Raw genomic sequence first — 13,751 nt, forward strand, 5'->3', positions numbered from 1 at the left:
TATTACATACTATAAAATTAGGATATTGTCAATATAATTTACCCATTTTTACATATACATTACATGCACACGCCTATATTATAGGAAAATTGAAAATTCCATTAACCAATTATATTTTATTTTATTATTTAATTCTATAAAATGTTAATTTATAGATTTTTACAAATTTTAATATTTTTATTAATTTTGTTATTTAATACCTCGATTACCATCCTCACTTCAATTTAAATTCACCCTCGGCTTATGGAGTACAGAGCATTATTGAGTGATCAAATCTGAATTAATTTGGAATCAATAATTAAAATTAATTATATAAAAAAATCTGAAACAACTGAGCAAGTGAATATATTTTTTAACTTTAAATAAAGGAGTAGTTTTCAGATTACTTTATTTGTATTAAAAATTTTAATATACGAAATTATTAGAATTTTATTTAGGAAGAAAAAGTGGTCGTTGAGGATGCATCACGTGGGACAAAAGAACAAAGCTTGTGGTAGTTGATATGCAAAAAGGTTGACGCATACATGCAATGAGGAAATTAATGCATGCTGATCATCTAGACGACACTATTTGAAAATTTCCAATCAGATTCCATCATTCTTACATCATCTAACCCAACTAATTATTTCAATGAAAATGGGACGAGAAAGAAGCATCAGACTCAGTATAATTTCAATTAAAATATCCCAAGTAGTTCCTAGGGATCTCCATTGATGATTCTCATGTAGAATTTAATCCCCAAGTTTCAGAACATCCATCAAAAGAGAGTAATGAACAAGAAAAAAAAAATTCCACATTTCATCTTTTTTCTAGTTCAGGAAAATATTCCCAATTGATTGATGTTGGATTGGAAACAAAACACAAGACAAGAGGAAAGAGATGCCTATTTCTTCCCATGAACCTCCAACTCCATTTTTTGAAGGTTCAGCAGCAAATCCTCTGAATTAAGGAAAACCTTGTTGGCAGAATTTGAGATTGTCTGAGCAATTTCTCTTGAAGCTTCTATCTTCCTAAGTGTGATAAATGCAGGATTGTTTGCTATAGCCTGACCTATCAGCTGGGCACTTGTAGCCTCTCCCTGTCAACCACAGAGGCAGAAATAATTTGATGGGGTTGTGAATATGCACGTTAACAATCATGAAAAATCAATGCAAATAAACTAAGAAAAAAGATTCTGCACTCCCCACCCCACTCTAGCCTCTCAAACTAATTTTCTATATAGAATCTGGTGCCAGGGCCAAGGATAAACCTGGAAGATTAATCTATAATTTTGTTTATTTTCCCAGCAATGGCTCATAATTAAAGTAGATGTGGACTTATTTCTTTTCTCACCTCTGCTCTAATAATAGCACTTTTCTTGTCTTGTTCAGCTTTTTCTACAATAAATTTAGCCCTCTCAGCTTCTTGAGCCGCCACCTGTTTGGCTTCAATTGCAGCAGTAAATTCTTTCCCAAAAGTCAGGCTTGTTATGGACACATCATCTAGTGCAATGTTAAAGTAGGCTGCCCTTTCTGTCAAAATCTTCCGTATTTCTCTGCTAACAGCCTACAAAATACCAAGGTCAGTCTGCGGTCAGTCTATGATGCCGCCTGATCAACCACAGGCAAGCAGCGACCAATCACAAATCCACAAGTAATGGAGGCTCTATTCAAAATTTGATGAAGATTTTGTGTTTGTCTACTAGTAGCAATGTGAAAACGATGGTAACAATGGAAATGATGCTTGAAAATTCGTAAAAGAAAAAAGCACCAGAAAATAATGATGACAATATGCACATGCATACATGATTATGTGAACTGTGAAGAATTTATACAAATTCAACCATTGTGCACTTTAAGACAAGAATGTGATTGTGAATGGAACAAAGGATATTAATTTGCGCCAGAAATCCAAACAATTAGAATTCATTACCTCTCTCTGAGTAATAAGCTGGCTGGCATTATACTGTGCAACCACAGCTTTCAATGTTTCATGAATGATAGAAGGCAGAACTCTTTCATTATAGTTTTCACCAAGTGTTCGATAAATTGTAGGCAATTGGCTTGCCACAGGACGAGTAAGAACTCGAAGCCCAATCTTAACCTGTACAGAAATTTTAAGACTCAAAGTTTCAAATGCTTGGACTATTTAAGGATTTTTAATATGAACAGCAATAGAGAAAACAAAAATAAGCACATATAATAGAAAATACATCCATCATTCACAAATCAACAAGCAACTATAATCCATGAGCACCAAATCCTCAGGTATGCAAGGAAATATATATATATATATATATATATAATGTAAGTGTGGACAACAGACAAGAGAGAGAGAGAGAGAGAGAGAGAGAGAGAGGAGGGGGAAGGAAAGAGTCACATCACATCTAAGATATGCAATCATGCACAAGCAAAAGGGAGAAGTTCAAAGTCAGGTAGTAAGCTTCCAAGGTTTTCTGAACATGGGATTAAAAAGTCTATGAAAAGCAAATTATCGGGGTCAGGGAACTAAAGGAGCAAATAATAGAATGAAAGGAGGTCGAATAATTTTCCTGGGGCACATATCATTATCAAAATTCTTTAGTAGGAAAATATAAGGAAAAATAAAAAGAAACAATAGGACAAAATATGGCCCTGGTTATAAAATTTTGGAACAGCTAATTATGAAAAAAATGGTCCAGCCGAGATTTCAAAATCGGAAATTTTCAACATGTTTTTAAGTGCATCAGCTAAAAAAATCTCATAAATAAGAATTTTGTATCAACTTGCTATAAAATAAATGAAGGAAAAATAAAGGGTGAATAAATTTACCATTTGAAGATCACGACTCCCTGAAGTACTCTCTACCAGATGGGGCCGTGCACGGACATCATAAATGACTGGGCGTTCAAACCATGGAATCATAAGGTGTGTCCCTTCAGGGTAAACCTGCACATTCAACAAGCACACTGTCCTACTAATTACTAAAATCCAGAAATTAAAAAATAAAGAGTAAAATTTTGAAAAATATTAGCAGTATCAAGAACACAAATCAAATGATGGTAAGGAACAATATCATCCAGAATAAGTTGAAAAGATTGCTAATATCAATTGAGCACTAAAACTCGGCCTTCTAATAATCAGTGCCTCTTGCACAACCCCAATCAATGACAATGAAGACCAACAAAAAACCATGCAAGAGAGGCCATAAGAATTAAAGTGCCTCTAAAAGAATATACAATGTTATCAACACAATACAGAACATAATAATCAGAAGAACGTCTGGGTGCTAGTAGCTGTCACAGTACCAAATCCCACAGAAGAGATCAAGGCATGGTATGGTCCATCCCATTGTTATAAAACCCGAACTGACCCGGCAGGTTGACTAGGTAAACCAGTGACCTGAACGTAAAATTGAGCCGGTTCTCTTATTGAACCAGATAAGAAGTTTAACCGAAAAAATCCAGATGACCCAGTGACCCATTGACCCAGTTAATTTAAAATTTTTTTAACTGAAAATTTTTAAATATATCAATGTTATTGATATTTTAATATTTAAAAATTTAAATTTATATTTAGTCAATGAATAATATATTATTATCTTTTTATTTATAGCAATATAAAAAATTTTAAAAAAATGGTATGTTTATTTTTTTTAATTTTTAATATATAGTTAATATTTCATAAATATTAAGAAGATAGTTATTCATTTATAAAATTATTTTTATTTTATATATCAATTGTAAATTTTGCAATTAAAAATATTTAAAATTTAAATATTTTTAATCTTTTTACATAAAATTTAAAAGTATTATTAATATATATGTAAATATAGCTTGATAAAAGTTAAAATATTGATTCTAAAATAAAATTTAGTTAATTAAACTTATTTAATTATATTAATGTGTAATATTTAATTAATATATATTTAATTTATTTTTTAATAACCTACAGGTTGAACCGCTGACCCACTTGTGTTTAGTGACTTTTTGACTCAATCTCTTAGCCGGGTCAAGTTCTGGGCCGGGTTTAATAAGTATACTCCATCCAACAAGAACAAAGGCATCTAAAGCTTAAAAACACTCACTGACAAATTAGTAGAGGACCATGGAGACTTTGTTGTTGTTGTTGTTGTTGTTGTTGTTGTTATTATTATTATTATTATTATTATTATTATTATTATTTTCATGATTGTTTCAGTGTCTACTGAGCCTTTTCTTAAGAGGAGGGGAGGGGGGAGGTGTTAATTGAAAGTGGCATCAATGGAGGAAAATTATAGGTAACTAGAAGGCAGCTGCATAGAGACCATAAATATTCACCACCAGGCCACATATTTCTTAACGCTTAATGACATGACAAATTAAGTATATATATCATAAACTTCACTAAAACAATAACAAAAAAGAAATGAGGATATTTGGAAGTAGAAAATATATACTACATTAAAATGGAATGAACTTTTTGAATAGTACTTTCAATAGTTTTTTTAATGCTTTTCCCATGCATTTCTATACAATTTACAGTTTTTTGAATAGTTCTTCTACTCTCCTAACTCTATGCTGCCTACTTTTCAATCTACTACAATTTTGTAATTTACAATGTTTGAACAATGTTTACCTTTGCCTCTTTGGAATTGCCTCTATTCTTTCTCTATTTCCGAGGCTGTGTGTCTACAATTGTTTCAGTATTGGCCCCTCATGTATGCTTCTTCTTTTCACTACATGCAGGACTTAACTTTTTCCTCATAAAAGATAAACCCAATAACATTATTTCTTTCAGTTAGTCTCACTTTCTACATTAGATTTTCTTTTTGAGAAGTAAATTATTTTTTTTTAAATTAATGTTAATATACTATTTACTAATTGTTTAATTCAATTAGTTATTAATTATCAACTTAACTTAATTTTATATATCAACAAATAATTAATATTTTCAATAAATTAAACAAGCTTGAAAAAAAATAATATACCTCATACTGTCTAAATTATGCATTAATAGTTTTTTTTTCTTTTTTACTTTATAGATATATAAATAAACAATAACGATATTAGTACAGAAAATAAAGATACAATGACCTTTATTTTAGAATCCAATGGTTCAACTGATACTAGGATACCTATATGGCTATTTGAATTTTAATTGTTTGATAAAATAAATATTTTTATTAATATTAAAGGTATCTTATTTTGCATGAATTGAAAATTAATAAAAAAATACTAATTAAGAAATACAATTAAATTAAATTGCTAATCTTTTTTTATAAGGATAAAGTAGTCTCAATATAACACATATGTAAATCAAATATCATTTATTGGGGAACATTTTGAAATCAATTTATATAAATATATATTAAATCAGATTTAATATATTATAAACATTTGTATGCTTTTTGACTTCTACAATTTATTTATATTATTATACGTATATATTTTATGATTACACATGTTTATATTTAATATTTTGTTATAATAATAATATTTTATTTAAATATAATTTCTTTATCTAATTTAAAAATATATTATCTTAAGGATACTATTAAAATAAAAAATTTTAACCACTACATAGTGCCAGTGTTATGCTAGTAAATAAGAATGCTTAATAAACATAACAAGTTATTAGAATAGAAAAGGTATTGGAAAAATATGGGAAAGGAAAATAAATGACCAACACAAAACAATTTATGAGAAGTCAGATTTAATGAAAAAGTTTTTGTTGGATATTAACTTCTTCACAAATTATAATATGAAGTATAATAAAGTAATAACCTTGTCTTTGACACCAACTATACGGTTGAACACAATGGCCCGATGCCCTCCCTCAACATTGTAGAGACTATTAGCAGCTGCATACACAACGATCCCACCAATAACACCAAGCTTAAGCAAAGTGGAGGCTGCACCACCGCCTGGCACCTTAGGAACTTTGACCTTGCTGAAATTCATTTTTTCCAAAAGCTGGGAGCATAGCATTTTTCATGTTAATAGGGTAAAAATAAAATAGAAGTAATAAAAAATGATGTGAGAGGAAACAAGCTGCAATATGAGAACAAGGATGTGAAAGGAAACATAAGATTTTTCATGGATAGGCCAGTGTGAACTCTTAGAAAGAAAATGCCATGTATGCACTGCACAAATATATATTATATTTCCCTTCAAAGTATGCATAAAGGTAATTTTAGTCAACTTCTGCTAGAGGAAATACATGGGTAACTCCATGTACAAACCTCCACAACTCTAGTGAGCAGAAATCAACATTTCTAGTAATGGGTATACTATCTAACTAGACGAAACATATACCAATCTAAACTTGTAACATGTTACTTGCTCCTGAATCCTGGCTTGAACTTAACAATCATTGAAGCAAGAGGAATCTATTTTCATTCTTGCTTACTACTCTTCTATAGCCATTTTACTTTTAAAATTTGTTATAGGACATTGATACAGCCTTTGAAAGGAGTACATTTGGATGACAGTACTACCCATCTCTCTCACACAACAAACACATGCACATGGAGGCAATCCCAACAAAAATTTGCACATTCCAGCGCATATATGGCATCAAAATATCCTCAACTTAAAAACTAAGCATTTCCTGTTTGCCTAATAACATTCCAGTAGTCATATAATTAATGTAGAATACAAAAATACACCCCCCCCCCCCCCCAAAAAAAAAAAAAAGAAAATTCCAATATTGAATACATTTTTTTCTAGGCACACACCAACCAACCAATTGAACGGAATTACAGAAATAAAGGACATACTCTGTGATTTAGAGGATAATTAAACCAAAAATTTCTCACACGAACACGAATATATAAATAAATCAAGAAAAGATCATCCCAGTTGCAAAATACCAATAGATCTCAGTTGTTTTGATATCTATTAAATGAAAAGAACCCAACTCAATGAATTAAGCCTCCTGGAACCAAAATCTGACAACAAAAATGTTGATTTCTCCCCTTTCCCAGAAAAAAAAAATTGAAAGAAAAACTGACACCAAATGGAAGACAAGATCATCAAAAAAAAGTTAAAAAAGAAAACAAGAACTGCAAAATAAAAGGAGGGAAAAAAAAATCCGCACACACCTTGTAGCCTTCTACTTCTCGAGGTGGAGAGAGAGAGAGAGAGAGAGAGAGAAAGAAAGGGAAGGGGTTTAGGGTTTATAGCCCTGGAACGAGAAAAGAAAATGGTATAGGGCCTCTTAACGACTAGCGAGAGAGACAGAGAAAGAGGGAGGTTTTTAGCGGGTTTGGGGCCTTGTTGAGCTTCAATGAACATAAAAAGGAAGAGCCCGTTTATCTGTAATGGACCCAACTTGTTTTCAGCTTTTTTATTTTTTTAAACAATATTAAATATTTTCATAAAATTAATTAAATATTTATTTTATAAAATCTCAAATTTTAACCCATTTATCTTAAAAAAATATTTTCTAATGCTTTGAGATGTTCAGAAAAATTAATTACTAAAAAATATTTTTTTATCAAAAAGAATATTAAATTATTTTTAAAGAAAATAACCTTTTCTTTTAAGAGAGAAAATTTTATTTTCTATTTTTAAAATTTGATAATTTTATAAAAATATAAAAATATTTATATATATATAATTTAAAATATTTTTTATATATAAATTATTTTTTACAAAATAAATAAAGTCTTAAATTTCAATAGAAATTCTTTACAATAAAAAAATCTTTAAAATAAAAATTTAATATATTTTCTTAATTGAATCAAGTTAACCATTTGGATTTTCGAAAGCTAATTGATAGATAAATTAATATAAAATTATAATTTTACATGTTCAAAGGCTTCCTCATTTGGTTCAGAACTTTTTAGTTTGGTATTTGCACAAATGAGGTGGCCACGTTCATATTCTCTAGAGAAGGCTAGCATATGTATTAATTAGGATCTATAGTTCATCAATAGTTAAAATTGTGTAATCATATAATTAGAAATTGGAAAGGTCAAATTGAACATGTATCTATTGGGAAGCTAATATATTACCTTAATGGTAAATTATTAAGATAGATATCCTCCTAATTAATGACTTATTAAGCTAGATATCCTTCATATTATATCATAAAAAATCCTTATATCTAGAATACTCCATTGCCCACTAAAAAAAATTATGATGAAATTGATTAATTGTTACACTAAATGAATTAAATATATTGTATCTTGAGTTCATATTAATTTGCATCTAAACAAAAAGACAAGAGAGCGATACAAATTATAAATAACACAAGAACATGAAAACCTACAGAAGTGAAGTAATAAAGCAAAAACAGAACACTTTGTTCAACCCTGTCTCAAGAAATAACTCCCATCCATGCACATGCTAGCCCCACCCCAAAAAACAAACCCCAAAGCTACATTATTCCTTCCATCTGGGCCTTAGCTAGGCGTTGTCTGTGGAGCTACTATTGTTAACAGCAAAAAAAATAATTAGATTAGTGTCTTAATTATTGACCCACCGGATGAAGTCTTGGCTGGCAGGGCCCTCCCACCGTTGTGCCTTAACTCTACAAACTCCGCAGGCAACAATACCTTGTCAACTTGGTAGACCGTCAAAGGAAAATCTTACCTTAAAGCATTGTTGATTTGAGTCTTAAGCCTGGTTATCAAATTCAAATCAGACTGGTGCTCCCGATTGAGTTAATCGAGAATTGTAATTTGGTTAGGCTTGGTTTAATGATTAAACCTTAATCATAGAAAACTAGTAAGGGGCGGTTTAAACCGGTCAGGTAACCGGCGAACCAGAAACTCAGCTGGGTAACCTAAGATGTGGGGTGCATACTTACGCCAAGTAACCATTTGAAGTACCATAACTTTTTATCATTTTTTTACATATAATATATATAGATATAAACCGATCCATTTTGGCTTTGGAAATTTCCTCTGCTTCCAACTTTCTACTTCTTTTGCTTTATTTTATTTTCTTTTAATATTTTACTTTCACTTTATTTTTTATTTATAAAATAAAAACTTCTTCTATTATTTATATTATTTTAGAATGATTTTAATTTTAAAAAATAACCACATGAAACATATATATACATATATATCTAATTATATAAAATTATTTCTTTTAATAATTTAAATTATTTATAATAATTTAAAATAATTATTAACCTGCAAGTATTATAAAGAAAATTGAAAATTCTTAGTTTCATCCATTTACGATTTGAAAAATTAATGATGTCAATAATTTATTATATTATTATTTTAATTTGGATGACTGAATTATCTTTCTATATTATTATTATTAATTTTATAATATTTATTTAATACAATACTGTTAAAACCTTCATTCGATCTTAGTTGAACCATAAACCCTTAGTCTCTGTCTTTACTAGTTTAATGATTGGACCGGGTTTGAAACCTTGATCTAAAAAATACTCTAAAAAAGTGGGTGCTTGTTCTTGGGTTGTGAGGCGTCATACAGCCCAAGACGCTAGGAGATTAGAAGGATACATGTACGAGTATATAAAGGAGGAAAATGATTATTTGAATTATATATTTTTTAATGATTTACGGTTATTGACATAGAGTATGAAATGTTATTGAGATGGATGATATTTATTCACTTGAGCAATTTATTATTATTATTATTATTATTATCTAACCCTTATCTGTTTTCCCCTATTATTTATTTATTCATTCACTAAGTCTACATTCACCTCTTCCGATGCACTAATTTTGTAAGTAATATTAGGATTCATATGGTTGTTGATTGTTATATATTAGTATGATGGTTTAGAGTTTCGATTGGCTAAACTCTATGGTCTTGAGATACAAGAAAAGATGAGTTTAAGGAAAGGGTTAGAGTGTTATAGACAGCCTCTAGTTCTTAAAGGATGAGAGCTAAAGAAGAAAAGAGCAACTAACAAAGCTGATGAGAGTCTGTCTTCTTAATAATCACAATCTTTTATTATATAATGGCACTGATCATTACTAAATTAAGGCAAGTGACAATATTTTAATATGGTATTTTAAATCAAATGTGCCAAGTGGCAATCTTCTAGCATGATACTTTAAGTCAAATAATAAGCTATTGTGAGTCAAATTTAGAGTCTCATAACAAATGAGTTTAAATTTAATTGCATTATAACACCATTGATGATGGTGATTTTTTTTTTCTTTTCTTAATAAGGAGCTCAAACCAAACTGAATAACACCAACAGCTCTAACGTAAGTCATATGCACACAATCATGCTTTAGTAAAGGCCATAACCCTCTCGGTTGTGAAGCATGACAATGCCAATCATTGGTGTTTCCCATTTTAAAAATGGTGAGACACGGCCATGACACATTTTAGGTTCTTATCCAAAAAAATTCAAAAGGTGGAAATGCGTTTTTGACGGCCGGAAATTGCTCCTAGCTTATGATTGGTGTTTGTTGATCCTCCCCGCAAAACCCATCATAAAGCTATTTAAAGCCACCATTAATCCCATCTTCTCTTGTGTCTGAGCTTGCTGGATTAGTCAACTGCTTCGCTGGTGTCAGAGAGTGGTCTGAATCTCGTCAGTGAAGTTCATAGTGGGTAGGGGAGTTGACGAGAAGTGGAAGACGTGAGGGAGAGAAGGGTAATATCATGTACTTTCTGGGTTTTTAATTAGTCCTTAGATTGGTTCCTTTTTAATTTCTATTTTTTTTTCTTATTTTGACAATAAAAATAAATAAAAATGCTAATAATGATAAGTTAAACATAATTAAATTATCGATATTATAGCTTTATTAATTTTAAATTAAATTTATATATTTAATTTATTTATATATTATTTTATTCAATATTTATAAATATACCCTTATATATTTTACGTGTTTCCTCATATTTTTATTTTTTATATTTTTAAAATGTGATTTCCTCATATCCGTTTCTACATTTTTTTTCCATATTTTTCCACGCAGCGTAGCTTCTCGGAGGAGACAGGAAAACATGAGCTCCAATTGGAATCGGAGATGCATAACTTGCCAACGCATTTGCACCCATGTTGGCCTCTCCATAGATGTGAACTATCTTAACCTCCCAACCCCTAATGGAGAGTTTAATTTGTTCAGTGAGAAATATTATTTATTTATTTTTTTAAGAGAGAACAGGAAAAACTCCCATAGCTCCAACTTATAATTGTAAACCCTCCTATGTAAAAAAAATGCTGATAAGATCATGCTCCAACAATTTTCTATTAATTTTTTTATAATATATTTGTATAAATTATTGTTTATAGTTTGTAATGGTAAATTAGTTTTAATAATATTAGAGTCGTAAATACTTTTTATTAATAAATTGATATTATGTCAAATTTTTTTCTTTTTTCTATATATTTTTAAAAATATGTACAGTTTCATCAACAGATTCAAAATTCATTACTATTTTTTTATTTCCTTTTTTAAAATGAAAACATATTAAATTTTTTTGTTAGCAATTTACAAATGGATTAGAAATACATTGAATAAGAAGTTCCGTTTGTAAATATGTGTGTATAAGAATTACAATAAAATTTTTAGAAACCAACTTATTCCATTTATAAATAATTTTACAAATAGATTTTTTCGGATTATAAATTAAAAAATCTTATATAAATAGAAAAAATCTTGTAGTAAATAATATTTGTCTTTTAATTTAAAATAAAAGTAATTAAAAATTCGAAACGTTTAACATGCATATCAGTAAAATAATAATAATAATAATAATAATAATAATAATAATAATAATAATAATAAAAGAAAATTCAATTTCTCTCAATTATAATATATATTAATGCTCACATGCTTAATTATCATTAAAAAATATTTTTTATTATAAGTTAAACCACTTAAACTTAGCTTTGTTCTTATCAACGTAAATTGCTGATTTGGATGACAATTTAATTTCATCATCTTGTTGGGATATATATATATATATATATATATATATATATATATATTGGGTTTTATTTATTCCGTTGGGAAATTTGACACTGAAAGTATCTGACTGCTTCAATGCCAAGATTTGAAAGCAGGATATAAAAAAAAATCATTTTATTTATTTTTATATTTATTTTCCTTACTTGTGTATATAAGATTCACCATTGTTGTCCATTAAAAAAAAAAAACAACAAAGCATGATGGATGACACTTTATACATTAAAAAATGTTCCTCACAATTATCTATTAATTAAGTCTGAATTATGAGAGTGTTTAACTTGTCTATTTACTATTTTAATTTTCGATTTAAATAGTATTTTTATAATTTAAAAATAAATAAGTAATTATTTAATATAATTATTTAAAATTAAATTTTTAATAATTTAAATATTTAATTAAAAGGTGTTTGAAAAGATCTTACTTTATCAAAATTACTAAAAAGAATATATCATTTAGCCTTACAATTGTTAAAATGCAAATATTATTACTATTTTTTAAAATTATAAAAATAATATAATCATTTACTTAGTAAAAGAGTAATTTTAAAATAAATAAATAAATCATACTCTTACTTATAATTTTTGATTTATTTTAAATAATTTTTTTTTCATTTATAAAATCAATCAAATATTAATCTACTTATAACATTTTATTATCTTAATATAAAAAGTCTGGCTTTTCTTAATTTGGACTTACTAAACCAAGAATAGATTATTATTAATGAGGAGTAGCTTTAAAACTTTTAATTGTTAATTACAAAATACTGAATTAATTAGTATACCTTAAGTAGAGCTAAAAATGAATTGCATGAAATATATATAAAACTAGTATTATATGCGCGAATTTATATTATTAATAATTTAATTTAGTTTATTTTTTATATATAAGATAATTATTTATATATATATATATATATATATAAATTGGATGTAAAATAGTTAAAAATACGTGATAGTTATTTTTTGGTAGATTTTAATATTTATAAATTAATTAATTAGACATATTATAAATTTATTAAATTAGTTTAATTAAATATTTTATTAAAAATTCATATTTAACTAAAAATAAATAATAATTTTTAAATTTAAAAGAAAAATGGTTAATTGTTAAAAAAATAAAAAAAATTGTAAAAAAAATGTTTATAATTCATAAGAGTTGCTAAGTAGAAGGTCGATAGATGGATAATAAAATATAGTGAAACTGATGCTTTTAAATTTTTGTTTTGGTAAAAAAAAAAATATATTGAAGGCATTAAAGAGTGACTATCAAAGATAATATATGAAATTACTCATAGGATTACATAGGAATTAAGCATCCTAAAATGACGCCCCAAAGGACTAAAATAATATTTATAGGCACTGCTTCATTAATTAATATTATCTTTCACTAAACTACCAAATATGAAACTCTGCTCAGGAATAAAGACTAGTTTGAAACAACTTAATTAGGCACCACCACATGCAGTAGCGATGGAGGAGAATTAACATCATTGTCTAAGTCTGTCTCACTGTTGAGGCAGAAAAAAAAAAAAACTATACTTCCGGTGCAAGCTTGAAGTTGGATCAAAGAGTCTCGGCAACCTGATAATTGTTCATCTAACTTTGACATTTGAGCTGGAGGCCAAGGGACGTACCATGGCCCCAGCTAGTTGCTACCAAAATAGCAATGAGAAGAAGAAGATTGAGATTATAAGTCATTTGCAAAGGAATAACTAAGGAAAGATAGCAATTGTTGAAGACTTCTTGTAACTTTTGGATTCATATAGGAAAGGTGAATTGTATAACTTTACATGCATGGAGTGTGGAGTAACTGATGAAGAGGCAAAGGGTGATGGAGAGGCAATTGTAACTATTAAGTGTACTTATAAACAATAACATATTTGAAGATTCATT

The 13,751-nt window shown here is 28.4% G+C and overlaps 1 protein-coding gene across 1 annotated transcript; it reads right to left on the bottom strand.

Moving 5' to 3' along the window:
• Nucleotides 1-670: 670 nt before the first annotated feature.
• LOC110639194 (prohibitin-1, mitochondrial) lies at nt 671-7,205 on the bottom strand. The gene is made up of 6 exons (XM_021790035.2): nt 7,042-7,205; nt 5,723-5,911; nt 2,790-2,906; nt 1,912-2,082; nt 1,333-1,545; nt 671-1,078 (listed from the first exon to the last, which is right to left on the bottom strand). Exons 2-6 carry the CDS (start codon nt 5,897-5,899, stop codon nt 884-886), a joined length of 873 nt encoding a protein of 290 aa, XP_021645727.1. The 5' UTR covers nt 5,900-5,911; nt 7,042-7,205; the 3' UTR covers nt 671-883.
• Between the last annotated feature and the right edge of the window lie 6,546 nt (nt 7,206-13,751).

The sequence above is a fragment of the Hevea brasiliensis genome, chromosome 7 (genome assembly GCF_030052815.1).
Source record: "Hevea brasiliensis isolate MT/VB/25A 57/8 chromosome 7, ASM3005281v1, whole genome shotgun sequence".
In the NCBI taxonomy this organism is placed as follows: domain Eukaryota; kingdom Viridiplantae; phylum Streptophyta; class Magnoliopsida; order Malpighiales; family Euphorbiaceae; genus Hevea; species Hevea brasiliensis.